The sequence below is a fragment of the Miniopterus natalensis genome, chromosome 3, assembly GCF_054644295.1.
Source record: "Miniopterus natalensis isolate mMinNat1 chromosome 3, mMinNat1.hap1, whole genome shotgun sequence".
NCBI lineage: Eukaryota > Metazoa > Chordata > Mammalia > Chiroptera > Miniopteridae > Miniopterus > Miniopterus natalensis.
In genome coordinates, this window is record NC_142083.1 from 97,088,540 (window position 1) to 97,114,801 (window position 26,262).

The following is a 26,262-nucleotide window of genomic DNA, read 5'->3' on the forward strand; positions in this document are numbered from 1 at the left end:
GCCCCCCAATAAATCCTAGGCTCCTCCCTTCGCCCGTCCCCAGGATCTGACGTGGGTTCGACACCTTTCTCAGCTTCTCCCTCCTTCAGCTCTAGTGCCCGAGCCTCGGCTCTCTAGGTTCCGCAACCCCCTCCACTCCCCGCCAAGCCCCTCTAAGGCCCAGTAGGGACCTTCCCGATCCTCGACCCCACCCCAGGCCCCCGGAAGCTATCTTGCCTTTCCTCAGCTGGATCCCACCTTGGGGTCCAATCAGCCTGGTGGACCCAGGAGCCCGAGCAAGAGAGTAACCCAGGAGGCCCGGCTCCTTCGGCCCTCTTGGCTCCACCCCCTGCAGCCCGAGCCGCGCCCCCTCTCCCACAGATCCCGGAGCGGAGAACAGAGATTGGGAAAGAGGGGTGGGCTCCAGGCGACTCCCCAGTCCAATTCTGCCCCTCCATCCCAAGGGGTAGAGAAATTGTCTTCCTTGCTAACTGCTAGCAGGAAAATAATTAAAGGGAAAGACAGGAGACAGAAGAAAGGTGACAGCTAGATTATTTAAGAGAGGCGCAGAGAAAAGAAATCAGTGTGAGTCGCCATGGGGACTCCCAAGGCCCAGCATCCGCCGCCTCCCCAGCTGCTGTTCCTAATTCTGCTGAGCTGCCCCTGGATTCAGGGTAAGGACATGGGATCGTGGGGGTGGGCCCCATGAAGGCCCCCAGGGGGGTCCTTTTCCCTTCTTTCTTGGAACACCCTGGGTCTTCCAAGCTCCTGGGGGAGGGGAGGGGCACAGCTGATGGGAAGGGACAAGTTAGGCCTTTCTAGTTTGTACCTGAAGCCCCTAACCCCACTATAGAGGAGGTGGGGAAATGAGTAAGGGTATCTTTTAGCAGCATCTCAAGGGTTAAATCCAGGAAGGAGGGCTGGGAAAGTTGGGGGGGGGTCTGTGGAGGCGGCAGAACACGCAGAGTACCTGAGTAGGAGATGGAGATGCTGGGAGAGATGCCAGGCACTGCACACACAACTGTTCTTGGATGTATGGACAAAGACAAATGAACAGAGGCACTGCTCTGAGACCAGATATTCAGTACCCCACTCTGCCCCTCAGCCAGACTCCAGGGAGAGACCACAGAGAATGAAGGAGGGAGAGAGAGAGAGAGAGAGAGAGAGAGAGAGAGAGAAGGGAAGAGAACACCACACTGCAGAGATAGAAATCCAGAGAGAAAGCTGGGCACTGCGGAAGCAAGGGCTGGGAGGTGCTGTCAGACCCTCCGCAGAGACCAGAAGACCACTGAGGTGAAAATGAATGCAGCACCAGTCCCGCTTCTCCACCCTGCCGGCGCTGTCCAGGGTTCATTAGAGCCAAGGTGCTCACTGAAGGCCCACACGGCCTGGGGGAAAACAGGGAAAGGGGTAGGATTGTGAGGGGCAGCTGGGAGCCCCTCCTTCCATCTTAGCTCTCAGCTCAGCCTGGGACCCTGTGAGCTCCTGCAGGCCCAGCGGAGGAGGGAGGAATAGCTCCAGGAAAGATCTTTCTGGTGAATCTAGGAGTGTGGGACAGTAACAGGACTCCTACAACTTCATCTCTTAGGTCTTCCCATGAAAGAGGAGGAGGCACTGCCGGAGCCTGAAAGTGAGGCCCCCACTGTAGCCTCAGAGGCCTTGGCCGAGCTGCTCCATGGGGCCCTGCTGAGGAAGGGACCAGAGATGGGCTACCTGCCAGGTGAGGCTCCCAGAGTGGCAAGAGTGACATAGAGGAAGAGGGAGAGACATGAACTCAGGGGAAGGGGGAACCAGGCCAGTAAAATCCAGAGGGAGATGGAAGGTGATGGTTAGAAAAAGACCAAACTGGGCATAGACAGAAAAATTGAGTCAGAATGGTCAAGAGACAGACAGAAACATAGACAATCAGAGAAAAAGACAGATGAAAACTCAGAGAACCAGAACCAGAAAACTGGTGAGAGAAAGACACAAAAAGAGAAAGAGAGAAATACAGAGGTTAGTAAACCTAGGATCATAAAATCAGAGAGTGATAAGAATTCTAATCAGAGAAATAGGGAGTTGCAGAGAGAGCCAAAGAGAGAGCAAGGCAGAGGAGAGAGGAAGGGGAGGAACCAGGTCTGACTGGGTGGCCGAGAGGGGCTCAGGGAGACTGTCAGGATGGAAGGGCCTGGTTCCGGGGTGCATGGGGGACAGAAAGGGGGAGGGTGTCAGGCAAGCCTTGGGAGGAGGTGGGGAATTTGGGTGAGGAAAGTAGAAGCGGGGGGTGTGCACCTTGTGGTGGAGGCCTCTTGGCTCAGTGGGGAACCTCCAGTTTCCCTCAGCCCTGTGCCCCACTCAAGACCCACCCATTTGCTCTTCCTGTGCCCTGACTTCCCTTCCACTGTCCCAGGATCTGATCCAGACCCCACACTAGCCACCCCTCCAGCCGGCCAGACCCTTGCAGCGCCCTTCCTGCCACGGGCCACTGAGCCAGGGACAGGGCCTCTGACCACAGCCGTCACCCCTAAGGAGGGTAGGGGGGCTGGCCCCACCGCGCCCGAGCTGCTGACCCCGCCCCCCGGGACCACGGCCCCACCCCTTGCCGGCCCCGCCTCCCCAGGCCCGCCCCTCGGGCCTGAGGGCGGAGAGGAGGAGACCACGACCACCATCATCACCACCACAACTGTCACCACCACGGTGACCAGCCCAGGTGAGGCGATTGAAAGGGAAGGGTACAGTGTTCCGGAGGAGCAGGGTCCGAAAGGCGGAGGGGCTGCGGGAAGGTGTGAAAGGAGGGGCCCGGGTGCAGGTGGAGGAGCGTGTGCGCGATCACCAAGGCAGCCCTCACACGCCCGCGCTGCGGGCGCTCGGGGCGCGGGGCAGAGGAGCTCCGGGCACAGCTGGGGGGGGCGCTGGGGAGCAGGCAGAGCGGCCCCCCAGAGTTGCTTGGCTGGCAGGGCAAGAACACAGGGCTTTGTTCAGCTCCAGCCACTTATATCTTTTTAGTTTTGTGTAATAACAACATCTCGGAAGGTGAGGGGCATGTTGAGTCTCCAGATTTAGGGAGCAGCACCGGCGGCGCCTTGGGACTCCTGGACTGCACCTACAGCATCCGTGTCTACCCCGGCTACGGCATCGAGATCCAGGTAAGCGGACTGAAGCACATGATTGTGAAACCACCAAGCCCTTTCCTCTGGGCCCTGGGGTGTGCACGGGTTTGACCTGAGAGCCAGAGAACCTGTTTCCTAACACAAATGGGCCTGTTTTCTGATGGCCAGGAAGACGCCTGAAGTTCTACAACTTGCCAATGTCATTGTGGTGTTTGGGCTGCCACATACAGGGGAAAGGAAAGCGAGGGGCGGGGGCAACTTCAGGGGTTTCCCGCTCCTGTTGACTTGTCCTGGGGGATCTGGGTCTTGGCTTCTTTAGGTGCAGACGCTGAACCTGTCTCGGGAGGAGGAACTCTTGGTGCTGGCTGGTGGGGGAGCCCCAGGCCTAGCCCCCCGACTCCTGGCCAACTCCTCCATGCTGGGAGAAGGACAGGTCCTCCGGAGCCCAACCAACCGACTGCTCCTGCACTTCCAGAGCCCTCGGGTCCCAAGGGGAGGTGGCTTCAGGATCCACTATCAGGGTGAGGAGTCCAGGGTGCTGGTGGAAGGGCAGGGGCCACACTGGCACAAGGGACATCCCTAGGAGACTTCCAAGCACAGGGCAATGCTGGGGACTTTTCCTCCTGACTAGCTCCCTGGGGGCAGAATTCTCAGAAGAGACCTGTGCACAGTTATTTCACACACTTACAGACCTGCGCCTGAGTGTGCATGCATCCAAGTGAGAATTCATCCATTCACTCAGCAAATGTTTATCTAGCACCCACTTCATACTGGCCCTGTGTTAGCCTTGGGGAGAGGAATGAACAAGCCGCATGTAAATCTGACTTCAAGGAACTCAGAATCCAGGTAGGAAGATGGACAAGTAACAGAATGATTATAGTTCAATGAGCTAAGGACCCATATCCCTATGGTGGAGGAATTCAGGCAGAAGGAACTAATATCAAAGGGACCTAAACTTCTCCTATGGAATATGGGGACACTGTCTTGGAGGAGATGGTGACTAAGCTGAAACCTCAAAGATGAGTTAGCTAGGGAAATGGCAGGAGTGGGCAAAAGAGAAAGGCAGATGTCTCGATGGCTGGAAAGGCACACTCCAAGACCCAGAGAGGAGAAAGAGCGTCAGTCCTTTGAAGAGTTGGAGTAATTCTCCATGGGAGATAGAGTTGTCGTAGCTGTGTGATCTGGGACAAGTCACTTAACTTTTCCGTGCCTCATTGTCTCATCTGAAAAATGGGAATTATAATTCTTGCCTTGTGGTGTTATTAGGATGATCAAATGAGTCAATACATGTCAAGTGCTTAAAATAGCATCTGATACACAGTGGGAGCTAAAAAATGTCAGTCATGCTGTTACAGTAAAAGCACAGGAAGGGGGAGGGGGGAGAAGAAAGCTAAGAGACCAGACCAGGAGGTAGGCTGGATCAGCTTCAGTAAGGAGTTCAGACTCCTTTCTCCTGCAAGGGAGGAGGGAATATTTTGAAGTGTTTAAAGCCAGATAGTGACAGCCTCAGATTTGAGACCTAGAAAGATCCTGCTGACTTGTGGGGACAGGGAAGGGGGATATATTTGTGCATGACTGCATTCATGAGCACCCACCCACAGACAGCCTATACACATGTACATCCATGATTGTCTGTGTGTATGGGAAACCTTCCCACAATGCAAGTATACATTCTAGCATACATGTGTGCATGAGGCAAGGGGCCAAGCCCACTGTTCCATTCCACACACAAAATGCCTTCCTATGCTCCTCAGAAACGGGACTAAGTTGAGCCAATGTCCCTTTCATATCACCTCATGGCCTTACCTGCCCCCTTTTAGTTTTGCTGACCCCAAATCCCCTTCCCAGGACACACACAACTTATTCTCTTCATACCTTCTCTAGCCTATCCTGAGGCTTCCATTGGGGACCTGCCCCAGGGACTCGTATGTGCGAGGTGGAGGCACCCAACACTAGACCTATTTGTGGAGAAAACAGTGAACTGAGGGACATATAGTTGGTGGTCAGGGTCATATACAGTTGTTGGGGAGCAAGGGCATTCCTTGTGTCTAGGGCAGAGGGCTGGACTTCAGATATTACAGAATGGCCCCCTGCTGCCTCCTTGAAGCAGCCACTTCCCTGGGGCATTGAAAATAGGACTCTAGGCTAAGTAGAACATTTGGGGAAGCAGGGCTATTTCATAAATTGGCCTTCATTACCTGTCTCAGTCTTCTCTCTTTACGGCTTTTCCAGGCACCTTTGGGACCAAAGCCCTGTTTAAGCCCTTCCAAATCTGCCCTAGCTGGGGCCTCTGGTCCAGTGTGGCCTCATTAGCTTCTCTGACAGGCCAAAGTCTCCATCACCCCTCACCCCAAGCCCAGCAACTGTTGTTTCATTTGCTTCCCACAGAAACCCTGGGGGTGGCCATTGTCAACTCCATCTCTGAGAGGAAAAAAAAGACTGAGGTTATGTGGATAGCTGTCACCTGCAAATTCTTTGCAGAGTCAGAAATCAGAATCCCAAGTCCCTGACTCTTAGTCATTCATTAATTAAGGCTGGTTAGAGGCAGGTGATTAACATTTTCTGAGCACTTTTTATGTGCTGGGTGCTTTGCATGTTTGTTTGTTTGTTTTACTTTAAGGCCAGTCCTCATTGATAGGGATTATTATTGCCATTTAATGGGTTAGAGGCCCTAGCGGCGGAGTCACCTACTGAAGGTCATAGAGCTAATAAGTTATAGAACTAGAACTGGAATTCAGATCTGCCTGTCTCCAAATCCAGTGCTCTTTGCACTGTTCCACACTACCTCTTGGCTGCATCAATTGATCAGCTAATCCAGACTTTTAGGAGACAAAATAAATAAGGCTTGATTCAGTCTCTTAATGACAATAGACAGTAGTTAATGTGATGATAAAATTATATGTGTGGGACTGTGTACAGGCAAGAGAGCAACCAATTCTATCAGAGAGAAGAGGGGTCAGGAAGCCTTCCTGGAAGAGATGGCACTTCAGTTACTCATTGAAAGATGAGAAAAGCAGGAGAGGGCCTTGCAGGTAGGGGAAATGGTGTGAAAAAACATGGAGGTGAGACCATAAGGAATCACAGCCTACATTGTGAAGGATATATGGGTCATAGATGATGAGAATTGGAGGTGGAGGTGCTGGGCTTGAATGTCAATCTAAAGCGCTGAGACTCGATCCTGTCGATCATGGAGAGCTATCACAGAGGCTAACATTTATTCAAATCAATGTTTTCTAGAAGGTTGTTTTTATGTCTGTCTATCTTAGTAGACTGTAGATTCCCAAAGAGCAAGGCCTGGGTCTTTTCGTCTCTCTCTCCCCAGGAACCCATCAAGGAAATACTTGTTGAATTTTGAATATAGGGAGAGACCAGGTCTCTTACAGAATCGCTGAGGGCTAGAGAGTCAGAAAAAGCAAAGGCCTAGGCAAGCTGGGATCTCCCAAGCCCCCTGCTAACTGTAGTCTGCCCCTCCTACAAGACCCAGCTTTGGTGTATTTCTTCCAAGAAGCCCTTCTTGATGAGCTCCGCCTGGTCTGAAACAGACACACAGAGCTCTATCAAGATTGAATTCAGAGTCCATCATTTACTACCAAATCACTTTCCATTTATTTGTTTTATCCTGTATGATTCCACAAGAATTTCAGGAGGCTTTCAGAAATAATTCAAGTAATAAAATGAAATGGAACAAGTAAGAAACAATTGGTACCAGGTAAAGTTTATTAAAGTTGAGAAAATAGGGTGCAGATGGACAAGACTTTGTTGCTGGGGATAAGCCACAATGTAGTTCCAAGCTTCCTAGCAGCTGGTGCAAAAAAGGATTACAGGGTTCTCACAGCAAGAAAGGAGAAGACAAAACAGTTCCTTAACAAAAGCAAAGTTGTCCCTAGCACTTCACTTGCACTGGGAGATTCATTTAGGGAGCAGTGAGGATAAAGGCCTTTAGTGATAAAATATCCAGGTTCCTAAAGGAGTTTCATTTGGTTCCTCTGGGTGAGAACTGAGGGTAGAATACCATAGTGTAGCCCAGAGAAAGGCCACCGTGTGTGCAGAGGGGAGAAACTGCTCCGAGGCACCTAATAATTTGGAGCCACATTTTCTGCACCTGGAAAATAGGTCACAGTGTTTCTCTGACCACCTCAAAAGCACCATGTGAACTCACTTTGGAAGGTGAACAAGCTCTGCAAATATTATTTGTTATTATTAGAGCTGGATGGGGTTCAGAGTGGTCAATTGATTTGCCAGAGGTCGCATAGCAAATGAGAGCTAGGATCCAGAATTTCTTTGAGTCTTTGGTACTTTATCTATAAAATAAGGGCCTAAGTGGGTAGGTAAGGGATGTTGAAATGACCTCTTCATGAGACAATGTTCCCACATGAGTATGGAGCCCATTTGTGCCCCCAGGGGTCCTGGAAAGAGGGGAGGAAGTGCTGGGGGACTGGTGAGAGAAGGAGGCATGGGAAAATGAGGCCCTGTTCCCTGTTCCAGCCTACCTCCTGAGCTGTGGTTTCCCTCCCCGGCCTACCCATGGGGATGTGAGTGTGACAGACCTGCACCCTGGAGGCACTGCCACCTTCCACTGTGATTCAGGCTACCAGCTGCAGGGTGAAGAGACCCTCATCTGCCTCAACAGCACCCGGCCAGCCTGGAGCAGTGAACCCCCCAGCTGCATGGGTGAGTCTCCTGCTACAATAGGTGGGGAGCTTCGGTCCTAGGAGTCCCTTTGAAAGGATCCTGTCCTGGGGGTCTCCATCTTTGGGGAACACCCATCTTGAAGGGGTTTCGACCCTGAAGAGTTGCTATCCTGAGGCCTCCATCTGGAGCTCTTTATAGTGAGGGTCTCTATCCTTGGAGTCTCCATGCTTGGGGGATCTCCATTTGGGAATGTCCATATCGGGAGTCACCATTCTGGAGGTCCCTTCTTTTGGAGACTCTTCATCCTAGAGGAAAACATTCTTGGGGGGTGGTCTTAAATCTTTGGAGGGTCTCTATCCTGAATAGTCCTCATCCTGGGGATCCCAACTTGAAGACTTTCCATCTGAAGGCTTAAATTGGGGGGTCCCCCATAATTCCCCATCCCAGCATGTCCATATCTGAGGAGTCTTCATTCTGGTGGAATCTCCATCCTGGGGGGTGTCCATCCTGGGCTTTCCTATTCCAGGTCTGGGTGCCTACCTGGGTGGTAGCCCGGAAAAGGCCCTGTTCTCTGGGGTGAATGTGTAGGGCAGAGGCCATGCTGAGGCCAGGTCCCAGGCAAAGGTGTGGATGCAACAGCCTTGAAGATGGGAGGACAAGTCACCTTAACCTCCTCTCCTCTGCCCACAGCATCCTGTGGTGGCACCATCCACAATGCTACACTGGGCCGCATCGTGTCACCTGAGCCTGGGGGAGCTGCAGGGCCCAACCTCACCTGCCGTTGGGTCATCGAAGCAGCTGAGGGACGCCGGCTGCACCTGCACTTTGAGAGGGTCTCACTCGATGAGGACAATGACCGGTGAGGGTCTGGGTCTTGGGTCAGAGGTCCCCACCTCAGGGAAATAGGGAGGCTGCAGTGGGGGTCAGACTGACCTTGGGTAGATCCTACTTGGGATCTGTGTCAAACGCAGGTTAGTCCTTCCTTTTCTGAGGCAATATAGCTCTGCAAACTTTGCCGAGGCAAGTCTCAAGCTCTCTGTGCCTCCGTCTCCTTATCTGTAGAATGTTGATAATAGTGCCTCTCTCAAGGTTTCTGTGAGGATAAATGCATTAAGATGCGTAAAGTGCTTAGAATGGTGCCCAGCACACAGTAAGCACTAGAAACGTGTTTCCCATTGTCATTTGCCATTGTGGTCATCAGTATCATTCTTTAACTGACAAACTGCTATCCCAGCTCTTCCAGCAGTTGCTATGTGACATTAGGCAGGTTACTTAATCTCGCTGTGCCTCAATTTCCCCATCTATAAAATGAAGGATAATAATAATAGTATCTGACTCAAGGACTCTTGTGAGGATTAAGATAAAATATGTAAAGGCTTAGAAAAGTACATGGCATAAAATTAATGTTTGAAAATAATAGCTATGAAAATAACTAGAAGAGTAGGCAAGAGATGAGGCAGCTTCTCAGGGGAAACTGAGCTCCTGGCCACCCTCTGTCCACCCCAGGCTGATGGTGCGCTCAGGGGGCAGTCCCCTGTCCCCAGTGATCTATGACTCTGACATGGATGATGTCCCAGAGCGGGGTCTCATCAGTGATGCTCAGTCCCTCTATGTGGAGCTGCTTTCAGAGACACCTGCCAACCCCCTGCTGCTAAGCCTCCGATTTGAAGGTAACTACCCTCCACCCCCCTGCCCCCAGCCCTAACCCCCGCACCTTCCCCTCTTCCTGATGCCCACACATGGCTACAAGCACATACTCTATCCCTGCTCATCTCTGTGTTTAGATTCCTAAAATCTGACTTGCCTCCCCACCCCAAAGCTACAAGGATCCCTTCATAAGAACCCCTTCTAATTTCATGAGGTGGCCTTTTCTATTTAAGCTTCATGTATGGCTGGGTCCAGGTACACAACCAAGAGGCCAATTACCTTAAACTCTCAGTTCTTTTCTCTGCATTGGCTTTATTCTCAGGCACTCCAGTCTGTGGTGAACCTAGCACTTCTAGACTAACATACTACCAACTTAGTAACTCTATCAGAAAGAGCTTCGGCAAAACTTTCCTAAGAGCTTCAGCAAAAAAAATGCCAGGAAATGTTCTCGTAAGCCTGGCTTAGGCCATCTGCCTATGCCTGAGCCAGTCACTGCAGCTAGGGGCAGGTGGTGCTGTGATTGGCAGATCCACATCACGTGGTCATCCCTAGTTGGCTCCAGCTGAATCTCATGGACTGGAAATGGAGGAGGCATGTGTGCCAAAATGAAGGGGGATTGGGTGCTGGACAGATAGAAATAGGAGGTCACTGATCATGGGTGAAGAAGCATTTGAGCTGGGCCTTACAGGATAGAGATAATTTTAAAAGAGAGAGATTGGGAATTAGCATTTTGGGTGAAAGGAACAGTGTGAGCAATGGTAAAGAGGTAGAGAAAGGCCTGTTTGGGAAATGGAGCATTTCAGTGTAACTGGAGCAGAGGATTTGTGCAAACAGTAGCAGGAGAGAGACAAAGAAAGTGAAATGCTCAGAATGGGAGGGGTTAGTTCCTGGTATGAATCAAGAGAGAAATGGAATTGGCTCTGGGCCCTAATGGATGTGTAGGACTTGGCCATGACAACTTATAAGGTTAAGTAACAGTGAAATAGACAGTGAATGTAAAAAATAAATTGCATGTTATATTCTGAGAGTGCAAAGAGAATTCCTAGGTTCGAGGCCTGCCTGCAAAGTTGTGGTCCCTGAGCTTCAGATTCCTGTTCTGTATCACAGGCACCTAAGTCTTAGCTCACAGATAGTTTTGCAGCTAAGGTATGATCAGGTGGGGAAAAACAAAAATGCTCTATAAATGTTCATTTTTGCTGATTTAGTCCAAAGTCAAAGCTGAGTAGCTTTTGCGTTAGCTGCACTTTTAGCTTCTAGCCACAGCATGGACAATCAGGACTTATCAGAATCCAACTGTTATTTTTGAGAAGACAGCACACCTACATGAGTGCTCCAAAGTCATGCTCCCCCCGCCCCCCTCACTCCCACTCCTTTGCAGTTTCCAGAGCCAAGTGTTTCTGGCTGGGAATTAAGCAACCTTGGTTTCAGATGTGGTTCTGCCACTGCCCTACTGTGTGACACTGGGCAAGTGGTTGTCTGTGGACCTCAGTTTCCTCATTTGTAAAATGGTGGCTGGGATTTGACTAGCTTAGGGGCTTCTCTCCAGAGGCTGGGGAGGTAATATAAATGTACAAATGAGGAGTGTTAGGGTTTTGGGAAAACTGGAGAGTGAAAGCTGAGTCCAAAGGCATTCAATTTTAAACAACCCACTGAGTAACCAAACAACACTTGAATTCAGCCCAAGTCCCCCAGTTTGAGACCCCTTAAGGCCTGTCCTAATGCTTAATTTGTGTGATTGACTCCTTAGCCTTTGAGGAAGATCGCTGCTTTGCCCCCTTCCTGGCACATGGCAATGTCACCACCACAGACCCTGAGTACCGCCCAGGGGCGCTGGCTACCTTCTCATGCCTCCCAGGATATGCCTTGGAGCCCCCTGGGCCCCCCAATGCCATCGAATGTGTGGATCCCACAGAACCCCACTGGAATGACTCAGAGCCAGCCTGCAAGGGTGAGCCTTACATATCCCCAATAAGTCCTTCAGTCTATAGACTACCCCCTGAGCTGGGAATCCTACGAAGGCCATTCAAGGAGACCTGCGTATCCAAACCTAATAAACCCAGGCCTTGGGTAAATCCCTGACCCTTTCAGAGACTCAGTTTTCTTAGCTAAATAATGGTGGGCTTGTTACAGAATTCAGGGTCACAACCCAAATGTCTCCAAGAGCTAGAAGTGGAGTTGGGCTAAGTCTTGAACTGGGTGGAGAGTGGGCAGAGTTTATTAAGAGCAGGGCTGGGGATTGGACACAACAGGACTAGGGGTGGTGAGAAAAAACAGGTGGGTGATAGATAATAGGAAACCTGTGAGGCGGTCTGGTGCATACAATTGGGAGTGGTGAGGACTGTGGTGAAATGGCCTGCATGCCAACCGGGGTCCTGACCCTAACACCCCTTCTACCCTAGCCATGTGTGGAGGGGAGCTGTCAGAGCCAGCTGGTGTGGTCCTCTCTCCAGACTGGCCCCAGAGCTATAGCCCCGGCCAGGACTGCGTGTGGGGCCTACATGTCCAGGAAGAGAAGCGCATCTTGCTCCAAGTTGAGATGTACGTTTGGGTGCTGCAGAGGGTGCGATGGGTGTGGGCTCAGCAAACTGTGGAGTAACAACACACTAGCCTGCCTTCGGAGCCTGACTGGCTCCTCTGTCTGCACAAGATTCGGTGAATATATGGTCTGAGGAAAGAGGCGACTAATGGTTCCTGACCAGGGTGCGGGTTGTCAGGTAGACCCAGGTACAAATCACTAATTAGCCAGGCCTTGGACAAGTAACTGCAGTAATGCAGCCTTCCTCAGGGGCCCTTGTGAAAAAGGGGCTCGGTCTGGTGTCTCTCACTCAGGCTGTTTCTGAGCCCCCCCCCCCACACCCCCAGGGACTGGGCTCAAGCTGCTGCAGCATCAACAGAACATGAAGTGGGTGGGGGGAGAGTCCAGGGAGCTGATTTGGGATGAGGCGGTCACGTGACTGGACAGAACCAGGGCAGGTCCTCAGGCGGGGCCTAGAGTTGGGCCGCATGGCCCTGAGCTTGAGGAGCCACAGAACTGGTGGAACCTGGAGAGACTAGCATAGAGAAGCCCATGACTGGTCAAAGCTGAGGAGGGGCCAGACGGATCGTAGGCCAGCCCCCATATCTGGTCCTACTCCCTGCAGCTTGAATGTGCGAGAAGGGGACATGCTGACACTGTTCGACGGGGACGGTCCCAGCGCCCGAGTCCTGGCGCAGCTGCGGGGACCTCAACCGCGCCGCCGCCTCCTCTCCTCTGGGCCGGACCTCACGCTGCAGTTCCAAGCACCGCCTGGGCCCCCAAACCCGGGCCTGGGCCAGGGTTTCGTGTTGCACTTCAAAGGTACCGAGGTCTAGGGTCCCAAGATGGGTATGGCTCCAGTAGGCCAGAGACCCTAGGAGGAGCGAGGCCCCGAGGCTGGAAGGGTGCCCTGAGCCGCAGGACAGCCTCTAAACTCGCTGTGTCTACACTGCAGAGGTCCCCAGGAACGACACGTGCCCCGAGCTGCCACCTCCGGAGTGGGGCTGGAGGACGGCTTCCCACGGGGACCTGATCCGGGGCACCGTGCTTACGTACCAGTGCGAGCCTGGCTACGAGCTGCTGGGCTCCGACATTCTCACCTGCCAGTGGGACCTGTCCTGGAGCGCAGCGCCGCCCGCCTGCCAAAAGAGTGAGCCGGGACCCACCCCAGGCGCCCTCGCCTGGCTGGGCTTTGCAGCTCCGCTTGGGCCCCGCCCCCATTTCCCTCTGCGCCCCGCCTCCGCCCTTTGTCCCCACCCCAGTCCTGCCCCAGTTCAGTCCCTTCTCGCTGGGTCCTGCCTGCATCTTCCTCAGGCCCCGCCCCTATACCCTTTGGGTTCCACTCTTGCTTCTCGGTGCCCCGTTTCCCCTGGACCCGCTGGGCCTCATTCTCATCTTCCGCAGGCTGCATCCCACTCTCTGCACCGCTCAGGGCCCTGACCCCTTTTCCTCTGGGCCCCGCCTCATCTTTTCAAGGCCCCGTCTGAGCTCTACCCCTTCCCGGCCCTGCCCCATCAATGCTTGGTTGCGCTCTGCCAGTTGTAGGTCCTGCGCCAGCCTCTCAGTCCCCAACTCTTGACATTCCAGGGAGTCACTTTGCTAGGGCCCAGGCAGCCATTGAAGGCCCATGCTGGGTTGGGGTTGGGGTTATGCGGAGGGATTGGGGTCCCTCCCTACCCTGACAGAGTTCACAGTCTGAGAAAGGGACAGCTAGTTAAACAACTCAGGATGTTACAGAGTGGTAACCACAAATACTTAACATCTCCGAGCCTCGGCTTCCTCATCGGTGAAGTAGGAATAGGGAGGGGGCTGTGAAGAGCCAGTGACAGTTTTTCACACAGTGCCTGGTGCGTGTAAACAGTAAGTAGTAGCTGCTGTAAGTATGAAGAACAGCTGTGGGAAGAGGGGTAGGTTACTTGTCCCAGGGAAGGGGCAGATTTCACAGAAGAGGTGACATTTTTTATTTTTTATTTTTTTAAATCCTCACCTGAGGATATTTTTTCCATTGCTTTTTCGAGAAAGTGGAAGAGGGGGAGGGAGAGAGAAACATCCATGTGAGAGAGACACATTGATTGGTTGCCCTCTGCACTCCCCCTGACCTGGATCAAACCTGCAACCCAGGTATGTGCCCTTGACTGGGAATTGAACCCATGACCCTTTGGGAAGGCCCATGCTCCATCCACTGAGCCACACTGGCCAGGTCCAGAAGACGTGACATTTAAAGCAGCTGGGGGCCAGGCCAGCATGGCTCGGGTTGGTTGAGCATCATTTCATGCACCAAGAGGTCGCTGGTTGGATTCTCCTGTCAGGGGACATTCCCAGGTTGCAGGCTCGATCCCTAGTAGGGGGCATGTGGGAGGCAACCAATCCATGTCTCATCGATGTTTCTCTCCCTCTTCCTTCCTCTCTCTCTCAAAAACCAATAAAAACATATTTTTAAAAAACCATATACTTTAGAAATAAATAGAGGAGCTGGGAGTTTTTATCTTTTAGAAGAGCAAAAAGGGGTGGCATCTCACCACTTTCTCCGTTTTGGGAAGCCTGTTACAAGGATAAGGGTTGTAGGTATTCCACCTAGCAGCCCCTGGGGACAATGGTGGGTCAATGAGCGTAAGTTTCAGGAAGCCAGATTTGGGTTGGACACAAGCCTAGTTGATGCAGCTTCCCATCTCTGGGAGGATTCATAGGATATCCAGTTTGGAACCCAGACAGGACAGGGACAGGGACAAGGACAGAGAAGGATGGAGGCAGGATCCAGAGGGGGTAGGGCCTGGCCCCACTGCTCCAGGAGGGAATCTGCCTAAGGAGGCACACTGAGCCCAAAGCCGAGCTGAGATCCAACTCTCTGAATCTCAGCCCAGTGCTCCACAGCCATGACCCTGGGTGGTTCCAGCTCTGCCACTCCCTGTCTGAGTGGCCATGCACCAGTCATCTGACTGCCCCCAGGCCTGGGCCCCAAGGCAGATGACAGTGGCATTGACCTCTCAGGATTATCAGAGTAATGTCGTGTTTGTAAAACATTTAGCAGGATGCCTTGCACAGACCTATATACAAGAAATGGCTATGATTGCGTCTCTTCCAGCAGGTCGTAAACTCAGGCACCTGCAGGGCCAGGCAGCACATCAGCGAGCAGGACGGGCTGGGAATGATGAGAATGGGGGGAGCAGGAGGGCCGGGCCCCTCTAACAAGGACAGCTGCTGTTCTGCTGCTGATCTGCCATGCAGGCCTGACACTGCTGGGATTTAGCTGGCATGTTCAATACAGTGGTTAAATTTTTAAAATTTTATCCTAGGATGGGGGCCTGGGTTGCCCCAATTACTCTGTTTTCCCAAAGAAGCCGGAAATATTGAATTATAACTTTTTCTAACTCCTGCTCCCTTCATTCTGAAGAAATAGTGGGAAGTAGGGGGTTCAGACCTCTCCTGGCCCTAAGCTTCTGGGAGACCTTTTAAGGCACTAGCTCCCCTTGACCTTGCCCTCTTGCCAACAGTCATGACTTGTGCTGACCCTGGTGAGATCACCAATGGGCATCGTACCACCTCGGACGCTGGCTTCCCTGTTGGCTCCCATGTCCAGTACCGCTGTCTGCCGGGGTACAGCCTGGAGGGAGCGGCCGTCCTCACCTGCTACAGCCGGGACACAGGCACACCCAAGTGGAGTGACCGGGTCCCCAAGTGTGCCTGTGAGTCTGGGGACATCTGGGAAGGATGGCTGGGTGGCTTGCTCAGCAGTGTGGCTGGCATGTGACTGACATGTTCCCTGCAGTGAAGTACGAACCATGCCTGAACCCCGGGGTGCCAGAGAATGGCTATCAGACATTGTACAAGCATCACTACCAGGCCGGCGAGTCTCTGCGCTTCTTCTGCTATGAGGGCTTTGAGCTCATCGGCGAGGTCACCATCACCTGTGTGCCCGGCCACCCCTCACAGTGGACCAGCCAGCCCCCGCTCTGCAAAGGTGCCTGGGCAGACAGGGCAGGAGGGGGCATAGTAGTGTTCGGGGAGTGACAGGGCTGAGAAAGTCAGGCAGCAAATTTGAGACCAATGGTAACCCTGCTGAGCTCCCCATTCACCTCCTGCGGGCTCTCATCCTCATGGCTACACCCAGAACACCTGGGGAAGTTCACAGTCATAAAGTTATCCTAAGGGGTTTAGAAGAAGGGGCTTCAGTTTGGAAGCCTCTTGTGCTCTGGATGGGTCTCAGTTTCCCTATTTTTGAAAGTTCTACAGACCTGGATGGTTTAGACTGCCCAGGGTTAGGAACCCTGAACTTTTAGTGGTCCGCAGGGAGAGGAAGAAGGCCCTGCCCTGACTCCTCCTACTCCATCCCCACCAAGGAAAAGATAAGGCCCAGGCTGAGCAGCGGGCAGGGAGAACCAGGCTCTCCAGCCCAGCCCCACTGGGCTCCCGGCCCTCTACCCAGCCTCCTTCCCTCCCTGGCTCAGACCCCGTCCCCTCCCCCTCCTCTCCCTGCAGTGGCCTATGAGGAGCTCCAGGACAACCGAAAACTGGAAGGTCAGTGAGGGCACAGGTGGAGACCCAGGCCTGGCTGAGTCGGGAGGGCAAGGCAGAGGCTGGGGGCAGGCCAGGCCCCAGAGGAATGAGGCCCAGGGTTCAGGGCCCAGGGCAGGAGGCTGGGAGAGCCCGGGGCTCAGCCTCTGCTCCTCCCACCAGTGACCCAGACCACAGACCCATCGCGGCAGCTGGAGGGTGGAAACCTCGCCTTGGCCATCTTGCTGCCCCTAGGCCTGGTCATTGTCCTGGGCTGTGGCGTTTACATATACTACACCAAGTAAGTACCGTACTCAGGGAGCTGGGTCCGGGGCGGACGTCCTGCCTGCCTGCTGAAGCCTGGGTGAGGCGGGTTGGGGGCTCACCTCTCTATAAGCCTCTCTGTCTCCTCCCTTTCCCAGGCTGCAGGGAAAATCCCTCTTCGGCTTCTCGGGCTCCCATTCCTACAGCCCCATCACTGTGGAGTCAGACTTCAGCAATCCACTGTATGAAGCTGGGGTGAGCCCTTCCCCTACCCCGGGAGTGCCACATAGCTCAGCTCCCCCAGGACTCCATAACCTTCTCTCCAGGTTTCTATCTTGGGAATTTCAAACTTAGCTGCCTACAAAGGCCACATCAATGAACAAAGCAAGTCAGGTGTGAACAATAGGGAGTGGTAAGGACTTTGGCTAATGGGAGAATTTGTGCCCCATCTAGTCCATAGTGGAAACAGGCCCAATTGCCAGATTGTTCAAGACAATCCAGAAATTCAGATTTTTATGTCATTTTAATTTACTGTAGGATGAACGAAGCATATCCACTGGCCAGAATCACCCCTATTTCCACCCCACGGCCCCGAAACCACCAATGATGTTACTTTAAAAGTCTAGGGTCTTTCCCCTTCTTTGTAGCCTCCCCCATGTTGCTGCTTCCTCCACCTCCATCCCACTCAGCAACTGATCCCATCTCTCTGTCTCCAGGATACACGGGAATATGAAGTTTCCATCTGAACCCCAAGACTAAGGCAGCAGGATCCAAGACACCCCTCCCCTCCTCATTCTGGGCAGGGAGGAGCACAGGACCTGGTCTCCAGCTCCTTTCCTCCCTGTTGTGTAAATAGTCTCCTGGTCCCATAGGGGGGCTTCGATGGTTCTGGGGACCCTACAGTAAATAAACCAGCATCCTGCCACCCAAACCTACTCTTCTCAGTTGCCAAACAAGGGGCCTACCCCACCCTACTGGCTTTTGGACCCTGGCATGGGAACTCAGCTCCCCTACAACTCCTGGGGCCCCTCCAGCCCAGGGTACCCCATAAGGACTGCCCCTGAGAGCTCTGCTGTTCCCTTGGCCATGAAGCCTCTGCCCTTCCCAGATGCTCTGGCCCAGGCCTAACCCCTGGGCCTTGGAGGGTCAGAAGAGGAGAGATGAAGGGGAGAGCTGGGACAAGGCCCCTATGCCCTTCCTGCCATCTACTCAACCCACAATCTCTACCTTTGCTTCTGGATTTTTGTTTTTGAGCAATAAACAGAAAATCACCATTTGTAATTGGGCTGGTGGGGTGTGGGAAGGTGGGTCACTGAGTTGGAGACGGTGATGGTGGCCTCTCTGGAGAGAGAGCTGGGGAAAGGGGAACAATTTTTTTGCGGGGGAGGGGGGTGGAAATTAAAGACTAGGCTCAGGGCAATGTCAAGGGGTCAAAAAACCTGGCTTTAGGGTCAGCCTTTGTGGAGGACAGACTGGGACAAGCCCGCTCTGGGCCTCAGCTGTCTGCCCACCAGGGCCTGATGGTTTCAGGCTCTTCTAGCTGGCAGTAGCCCCCTCTCCTCCTCACTGTTTGGCAGGAGACAAACAGTTGTCAATTTGTTTCATGACCAGTTTAACCCCCTTTGGGAATTTTTGTATCCATCTAAGTATGCTATCTCCCCCGACTCACCTTTTTGGCATTTAAGCATATCTGCTCTTAAGGGTCTACCAAGTATTGGTCATATTTGCAGCATGTCACAAACAGTGAGCTTGTTTTGTATCCTGTGTCATTTTCTACTTTAATTTTGAACATTATAAGGAATCTCTAGCCTGTTTGTCTAGAATTTTACTTAAAATTTTATATTTAAATACAATTAAACATTTAGGACCTTCAAAAAGATACTGAAATACTCAAAAGGGGGTTGAATTTTAGGAGAGCACAAGGCAAACTGATCTTGATAATAGTATAAGTTTCGGGGCATTTATTCTGTGCCAGGCATTGTGCTAAGCACTTTGTATGCATTGTTTTTAACCTTCACAAGGACCCTGTGAGACAGTTATTCCCATTTGCAGCTAAGGAAACAGGCTCAGACATGTGAACTGACTTCCTCAGGAAGCTACAATAGTGGCCAGACTGGGATGTAAATGCAAACTTCACAAAGCCTACTGAACGGCCTTCTGGCTAGTAATGGATGCGATATGTCCCCATAGGCATGAGACCCCAAAGCTCAGAGGGGGGACTGCAGCACTGATTTTGATGGCAGAGGGGCACCAGAAGCAAGGGTAGACCTCAGATGCCACAGGCCTGGACCTTAAGGTGCTAAAGTTTGGCTAGGAGACAGACAAAGCCCTGAATTTAAACCACTCCAATAATATGCTCACACATCTGGCAAAGGAAAAAGGACACTCCTCCCACATCTCCTGCCAGAGAAGTCACGCTGGAGCACTGCCTGGGTTGGGAGGAGGGAAGGATCTCCGTCTCTTTATTAAGGCCTTGGATTTCTGGTGGTGTCCTTGCCAGCCGAGAGTGGAAAGCTGTGATGGTTCCAGATTGTTTTGGAGGCTTCAGGGGTGATGCTGCTCATGACCAGGAGTCCCCCCCAAACTGAAGTGATTGATGAGTTGTGAAAGAGGACCTTTGAGGCACGTTCTAGAGGGGAATGGGGGAGGGCATGAGAGGCCAAGGGCAGCACCAAAAAGGGTTGGGATCATCCTCCAGATGTCAAGCTGTTAGGCAGAGCTCCCTAGAAAAGAAAAGGCAGCTTTGACTCTTTAGATCCAAGGCTTTTGTGTGTGTGTGTGAATCCTCACCTGAGGATACTTTTCCATTGATTTTTAAAGAACGGAAGGGAGGGGAGAGACAGAGAACATTGATATAAGAGAGACACATCGACTGGTTGCCTCCTGCACACACCCTCTGGCCAGGGCGGCGATCAAGCCTGCAACCAAGGTGCGTGCCCTTGACCGGAATTGAACTGGTAGCCCTCCGGTCCGCAGGCTGACACTCTAACCACTGAGCCAAGCCAGCCAGGTGGTCGTCAGCTCATGCATTTTTATTCTTCCGTCTTCATCTATCCATCCAGCCCGTCCCCCATCTGCCATTCCCCATCCATCCATCCACTCACCATTCTGCTTCCTTCCTTCCTTCCCTCCATCCGTCCACCCACACACCTACCCGTCACTCCCCACCCAACTTTCCACTCTGCCCATCCATCTGGCCCTCACCCACCCACCCGCTCGCCCATCTCTCTACCATTTAATCCCTCACCCCCCATTTCAACTTCCTGAAGGCAGGCCCTCTATCCGGCTCCCTTCTACACTCCAGCTCCTAGAGCAGTGCTGGCACATAGCAAGAGCTTATTGAACGTCCAGTGAATTTAACCATTTGCCCATTACCCGCCCTCCCCAATCTATTCATTCCCCCACCCAACATCTGCCCACCTACAATGCCCTACAATTCCAGGGGGAACTGGAGGATCTGTAGGCCGCTTTGTTCTTTCTTGATAAGGGAGTCTCCCGGGACCATCGGGGCTGGCAGGTGGGTGAGGGAGTTATTTAGCTCAGGATGAAATCCTCAAGTACCATGTGGGAAGGGGAGGTAGGGGATGGTGGGGCCCGCATGGGGCATTGTGTCCAAAGTTCCCATCTGACACATGGGGGAGGGGGAAGCAACTTGCGCAAGGCTAACTATCTAGTAAATAGCAAATGGCTACTTAGGCCCCGGGCTTTTTTGCTACTTCAAGCTGCTTCAAAGCCCAATCGGGAGAGATCAAACGTCCCAAAGGTACTAGAAAGTTCCTTGAGGACAAGAACAATGGCTTGCTGTCAGCTGTATTTGCCTCTGGTCTTGGTCATGAACATCTGAAGTAGCAGCCTGGGTCAGAGACATGAGTATTCCCATGGCCTGCTGGACATGAGACATGGACACTCAATAAACATTCGGCGACTGTCAGTTCCTCTTCTGTCTTCTTCGTGGGCCCCTCTCCCCGCCTCTGCCAGTCTCAAAAGCAGAGGTTCTCCAAGCCTCCATCCTCAGCTCCTTCTCTTTCTTGCTCTGTACACCACCCCCACCCTGCCCAGGGCGATCGCACACCCTTCATGTGCCACCTCCCTCCCGGGTCAGATCTCTATCACCGGCTCAGACTGCTCCAATGAGTTTGAAGCCATGTTTTCAACTGGCTACAAGGTATTTCCACCTGGAGTTTCTACAGGTACCTCAAACTCAATCTGTTCAAAGGTGGGAGGATGACTTCCACGCTCCAGGAGGACTGAGAAGGATGGCATGACCGCGAGTGGGGTAAACCAGGGGGGCAGTTCTGGGCAACGAGGTCAGAGGGGCAATGGGGTGGGGGAGGAGCGAGATCATGTAGGGCCTTGTAAGCCAGGGAGGACTTTGGCTTTTACTCTGAAATGGAAACTATTGTAGAGTTCTGAACAGAAGCATGACATCATCAGACTTAGGCCACCCAAATCAGAAATATGGCAGTCATCTGATTAATGAATTTCCCCCACTAACATTTCTAATCAATTACCAAACTTAATCTTCTTGGTCTTTATTTTTTTTCTTTTTCCATTCAAAATTATTTTATATTACTTTCAGGTGTACAGCACAGTGGGTAAACAATTACACAATTTACAAAGTGATCCCCCTGATAAGTCTAGTACCCACCTGGCACCATACATAGTTATTACAATATTATTGACTATATTCCCTATGCTGTGCTTTATTTGCATCTTCATGACTATTTTGTAACTATCAATTTGTACTTCTTAATCCCTTCACCTTTTTCACCTCACCCCAACCCTCCTCCCATCTGGCATCCCTGTTTGTTCTTTAGGTTTCACAGATAAGCAAAGTCATGTGGTATTTGTCTTTGTCTGACTTCTTTCACTTAGCATAATACCCTGTAGGTCCATCCATGTTGTCGCAAATGGTAAGATGTCATTCTTTTTTATGGCTGAACAATATTCCATTGTATATATGCACCACATCTTCTTTATCCAGTCACCTATTGATGGGCACCTGGGTTGCTTCCGTATCTTGGCTATTGTAAATAATGCTGCAACGAACATTGGGGTGCATGTATCTTTTCAAATTAGTGTTTTTTACTTCTCTGTATAAATACCCAGAAGTGGACTTGCTGGGTCATAAGGTAGTTCTATTTTTAATTTTTTTAGGAACCTCCATACTGTTTTCCATAGTGACTGCAACAATCTGCATTCCCACCAACAGTGCACAAGGGTTCCCTTTTCTCCACATCCTGGCCAACGCTTGTTTGTTGATTTACTGATGGTAGTCATTCTGACAGGTGTGAGGTAATACCTTATTGTAGTCTCAATTTGCATTTCTCTGATGATTAGTGACTTTGAGCATCTTTTCACGTCTATTGGCCATCTGTATGCACTGTTCGGGTCCTCTGCTAATTTTTAATTGGATTGTTTGCTTTTAATGGTGTTAAGTTGTATGAATTCTTTATAAATTTTGGATATTAATCCCTTACTAGAGATATCATCGGCAGATATCTTCTCCCATTAGGTAGGCTTGTCTTTTTGTTTTGTTGACAGTTTCCTTTGCTGTGCAAAAACTTTTTTTTTTTTTTTTAAATATATCTTTATTGATTTCAGAGAGAGAGAGAGAGAGAGAGAAAGATCAATGATGAGAGTCATTGATCAGCTAGCTGCCTCCTGCTGCTGATCAGGTCCCCAACTGAGGATTGAGCTCGCAACCCAGGCATCTGCCCTGACCAGGAATCGGACCGCAATCTCCTAGATCCTAGGTCAATGCTCAACTGCTGAGCAACGCCCAGCTGGGCATGCAAAAACTTTTAGTTTGATGTAATACCATTTATTTATTTTTTGTTTCCCTTGCCCAAGGAGATATATCCAAAAAAAATTACTAAAAGCAATGCCAAAGAGTCTGCTGCCTATATTTGCTCCTAGAAGATTTTATGGTTTCAGGTCTTAATATTTAAGTCTTTATTCCAGTTTGAATTTATTCTTGTGTTTTGTGTAAGGAAGTGGTCTAGTTTCATTTTATTGCATGTATCTGTCCAGTTTTCCCAACAACATTTATTGAACTGTCTTTACTCCACTGTAATTTCTTGCTTCCTTTGTCATAGATTAATTGACCATACAGGTGTGGGTTTATTTGGGGGCTCTCTATTCTGTTTCATTGATCTATGTGTCTGTTTTATGCCAGTACCATGCTGTTTTGATTAACATGGCCTTGTAGTATAGTTTGATATCAGGTAGCATTATTCCTTCAACTGTTTTTCTTTTTTTTTTTTTTTAAACATATCTTTATTGATTTCAGAGAGAGGAAAGGAGAGGGGGAGAGAGAGACAGAAACATCAATGATGAGAGAGTCATTGATCAAGCCCATGACCTGGGCATGTGCCCTGGCCAGGAATCGAACCCCAATCGCAAGGATCCTAGGTCGATGCTCAACCGCTGAGCCACGCCCAGCTGGGCTCAACTGTTTTTCTTTCTCAAGATTGCTGTGGCTATTTGGGATCCTTTGTGGTTCCATATAAATTTTAGAATTGCCCTGGCTGGTTTGGCTCAGTAGTTAGAGCATCAGCCCTCAGACTGAAGGGTCCTGGGTTCGATTCTAGCTAAGGGCATGGCACGTACCTCGGTTGCAGGCTTGATCCCTGGCCCTGGTCAGGATGCATGCAGGAGGCAACCGATTGATATGTCTCTCTCACATTGAGGTTTCTCTCTCTCTCGCCCCCTCTCCCTCTCCCTCTCCCTCCCTCCCTTTCACTCTATCTGAAAAGCAATGTAAAAAAATATCCTTGGGTGAGGATTAAAAAAATTTTTTCTAGTTCTATGAAAAATGCCATAGGTATTTTTTTTAAAAATATATTTTTATTGATTTCAGAGAGAGAGAGGAAGGGAGAGGGAGAGAGAAAGAGAAACATCAATGATGAGAGTCACTGACCGGCTGCCTCCTGCACGCACCCTGCTGGGGCTCAAGCCTGAATCCCCAGCACGTGCCCTGACCGGGAATCAAACCACGATCTCCTGGATCCTAGGTCAAAGCTCAACCTCTGAGCCGTGCCGGCCAGGCGCCACAGGTATTTTGATAGGGATTGCATTGAATATATAAGATTGCTTTGGGATGACCTTTATTATTTTTTAAAATATATTTTTAATGATTTTAGAGAGAGAAAAAGGGAGAGGGATAGAGAGATTTCTGAAACATTGACGTGAGAGAGACACATCAATTGGTTGCTGTGTAGCCTGCAACCGAGGTACGAGCCCTCAGCTGGAATCAATCCCAGGACCCTTCAGTCCACAGACCGAAACTGAGCCAGACTAGCTAGAGCTGATCTTTATTTCTTATATCTGCCCCTGCTCTCATCTCTACTATCACTGTGACAATTCAGGATCTAATCATCTCCAGCTTAGTCTCTTGGAATAATTTCTAACTGGCCTCCCTACCTCTGGTCTCTCCCCTTTCCAGTGCACTCTCCCCACTGACCACCAGAATGACCGATATAAAATTCCCTGATCCAAACTCTTCAATGACTCCTTGGCTAGGAAAATATCAAGAACACACACACATACTCACACTTGATCTACTGAGACTCGCCTCTGTGCCTTTGCTCACACAAGCCTGCCACTTGGAATATTCCTACTAACCAATTCTTTCTGTAGGTGACATCTCCTCCAGGAAGCCCCATGACTCCTTTTGTTTATGTCCCAACTAAGGCTGGGATTAGTGCTCTTCTTCCCGTTTCCATTTCTGTTATGGGCACTCACCCAAATTCTGTTGTAATTGGCTGTACACTTGACTGGCCCCACGCTAAACTCTGAACCATACAAGAGCAAAGACTGTATCATTCCCTTCTGTGTCCCAAGTTCCTAAAACAGGGACTGACATATCATGCCGACTCTGAATGTTTGGTTACTACTGAATGACCTTGTCATCCGGAGACTCTGTACGTACCTTGTCATGAGAGGATGGCAGAAGGTGTGTGTTGGTGCAGAGTTGGTCTCTGTCAGAGCTAAAGATGGTGGAAGGGAAAGGAGAGGGATGAGAACTCTGAATTTGAGGGTCAGAGCAGAATAGAATAGGGCTGAATGGTTTAAAATCCCCCTACCCTGCTGGGATGTTGTCAAACCCTCACTCTCTCCCTCTACAGGCTCATCTTTCTCCCAGGACAAAGGGCATCTCCCCTGAAGCCTCACTTACCTAGTGTCCGTGCCTTGGGTCTTGGTGAAGAACTCTGGAAGTGGAGGCCCCAGGCAGAGAAATTACTACCCCCCAATTACATAGCCAGGAAGAGATGTGGCTGGGGAGGAAGGGGCTGAGGTGGTCCTTAGCTAGCAGTGAGGAGTGGGTGCTGGGTTAGTGGGTCGGGGGTAGTCTGGCTGTGACATGGGCACAGACTCCTGGAGAAGTCAGCTATGGTTGGGAGGGAGTCAGGAACTGGAACTAGAGTTATTGGAAAGAGTCCCTGGACACAGTGGTCCTGACGTGGGGGGATCACCGTGTTTGAATATCTGAGTCCCTTGGTCTTGTGTCTGTTTTTCTTTGGTGGGCTCGGGGTTCATGTGGTAGCCAGCAGTAAACAAGGCCTCATCGGTGAGTTCTGTGCTGACCCGGGTCAGGAATTCCTCAGAGCGGGACAATGAAGCCTTCTGATAAAGGGAAAGTCGGAAGGGCTCAGCCTGGGAGTCCCCACGTGGGAGCACGGGCCTGGCGGCTCCCAGGCTGGGGCTGCGGCCTAAGGAGTCTGCTGGTGAAGGGCTGGGCCTTGAGGTTTGGCCCAGGAGGCCCTGGGAGTGGGCCTGGGGCCGAGCGCGGGGGTCTGTGGGCTAGTCTAGCGGGGGGCCCTCGGCCTAGGAGCTCTGGCTTCACTTCGCCCCTCCAGCAGCCGCCTCCAATGCTCACCAAACCTCCACTCAGGGACGCCGCAGCCTGGGACAGCCCGCTGCCCCGCTTCTCCTTATTCCGGGCGGGCGCGGATTCCATCCCCCTGGGGGCGGGTGGAGCCTCCGTGAGGCTGAGAAGCCAGCCCACCTCCCGAGCCCCTTCCGGCACCGTTCCCCACGCCCAGGTTTAAAGGCGGCCTCCAGACAATCCATCCCGTCTCAGTCCCCCCTGGGGGGTGGCGGGGGCTGGGGGCTGGGGTTGAAGAAAGTAACAAAATCGTTGCCTTAAATCTCCCCGGGGTGAGAAGTTCCACAACAATCCCCTCCCCCGCTTCGCCCGGGGCTTCTCTTTCCTTCCCACCCAAAGCCCCTCCCGAGGTTAGGCGGCCGGCTCGCCGCCCCCGACCTGGCAGATGGGTTGAAATCCTGGGCTACTCGGCAGCAGGGAAGGCGGGGAGGTTTAAGGAGACCCTATTATAGGTCGCTGGCGACGGGGAGGTGAGGTGGGGGAGGAAGGAAGGGAAGAGGGGGAACGGGGGGTCGCGCCGCTACCCGTCGCTATAAAAACCCTTGGCGGTTCGGCAGCCCGTTGCCAGGAGATTAGGGATTCTAGAACCCAAGGCCGGGACTGGGGGGGGGGGGGGGGGCGCTTTCCCACCCTGTAGCACTCGCTCCTCCAGTTTCTCCCCCACCCACCTCCAGGTCCCCGCTTGGGGTCCGTGACCCCGGCGCCGGAGGCTGGGGAGGCTCGGGAAGGGAACGTCGCTTAGGGTGGAGCCCGGG

General features: G+C 51.7%; 2 protein-coding genes across 3 annotated transcripts; one reads left to right on the forward strand and one right to left on the reverse strand.

Moving 5' to 3' along the window:
- On the forward strand, window positions 1-17,893 carry SEZ6L2 (seizure related 6 homolog like 2). 2 transcript variants are annotated; one of them, XM_016218594.2, is made up of 18 exons: window positions 1-653; window positions 1,568-1,699; window positions 2,369-2,668; window positions 2,965-3,104; window positions 3,388-3,589; window positions 7,554-7,739; window positions 8,391-8,559; window positions 9,207-9,370; window positions 11,095-11,295; window positions 11,747-11,885; window positions 12,488-12,684; window positions 12,818-13,012; window positions 15,354-15,545; window positions 15,629-15,820; window positions 16,339-16,377; window positions 16,537-16,654; window positions 16,776-16,872; window positions 17,334-17,893. In XM_016218594.2, exons 1-18 carry the CDS (start codon window positions 575-577, stop codon window positions 17,361-17,363), a joined length of 2,772 nt encoding a protein of 923 aa, XP_016074080.2. In that variant the 5' UTR covers window positions 1-574; the 3' UTR covers window positions 17,364-17,893. The 2 variants fall into 2 exon arrangements, with proteins under 2 accessions (XP_016074080.2, XP_016074081.2); XM_016218595.2 differs by lacking the exon at window positions 16,339-16,377.
- A 1,153-nt stretch (window positions 17,894-19,046) lies between these two features.
- LOC148093587 (putative protein T-ENOL) lies at window positions 19,047-25,594 on the reverse strand. Its single transcript, XM_087815789.1, has 5 exons — window positions 25,499-25,594; window positions 25,095-25,245; window positions 24,797-24,830; window positions 24,551-24,608; window positions 19,047-19,340 (listed from the first exon to the last, which is right to left on the reverse strand). Exons 1-5 carry the CDS (start codon window positions 25,577-25,579, stop codon window positions 19,305-19,307), a joined length of 360 nt encoding a protein of 119 aa, XP_087671915.1. The 5' UTR covers window positions 25,580-25,594; the 3' UTR covers window positions 19,047-19,304.
- Window positions 25,595-26,262: the final 668 nt, after the last annotated feature.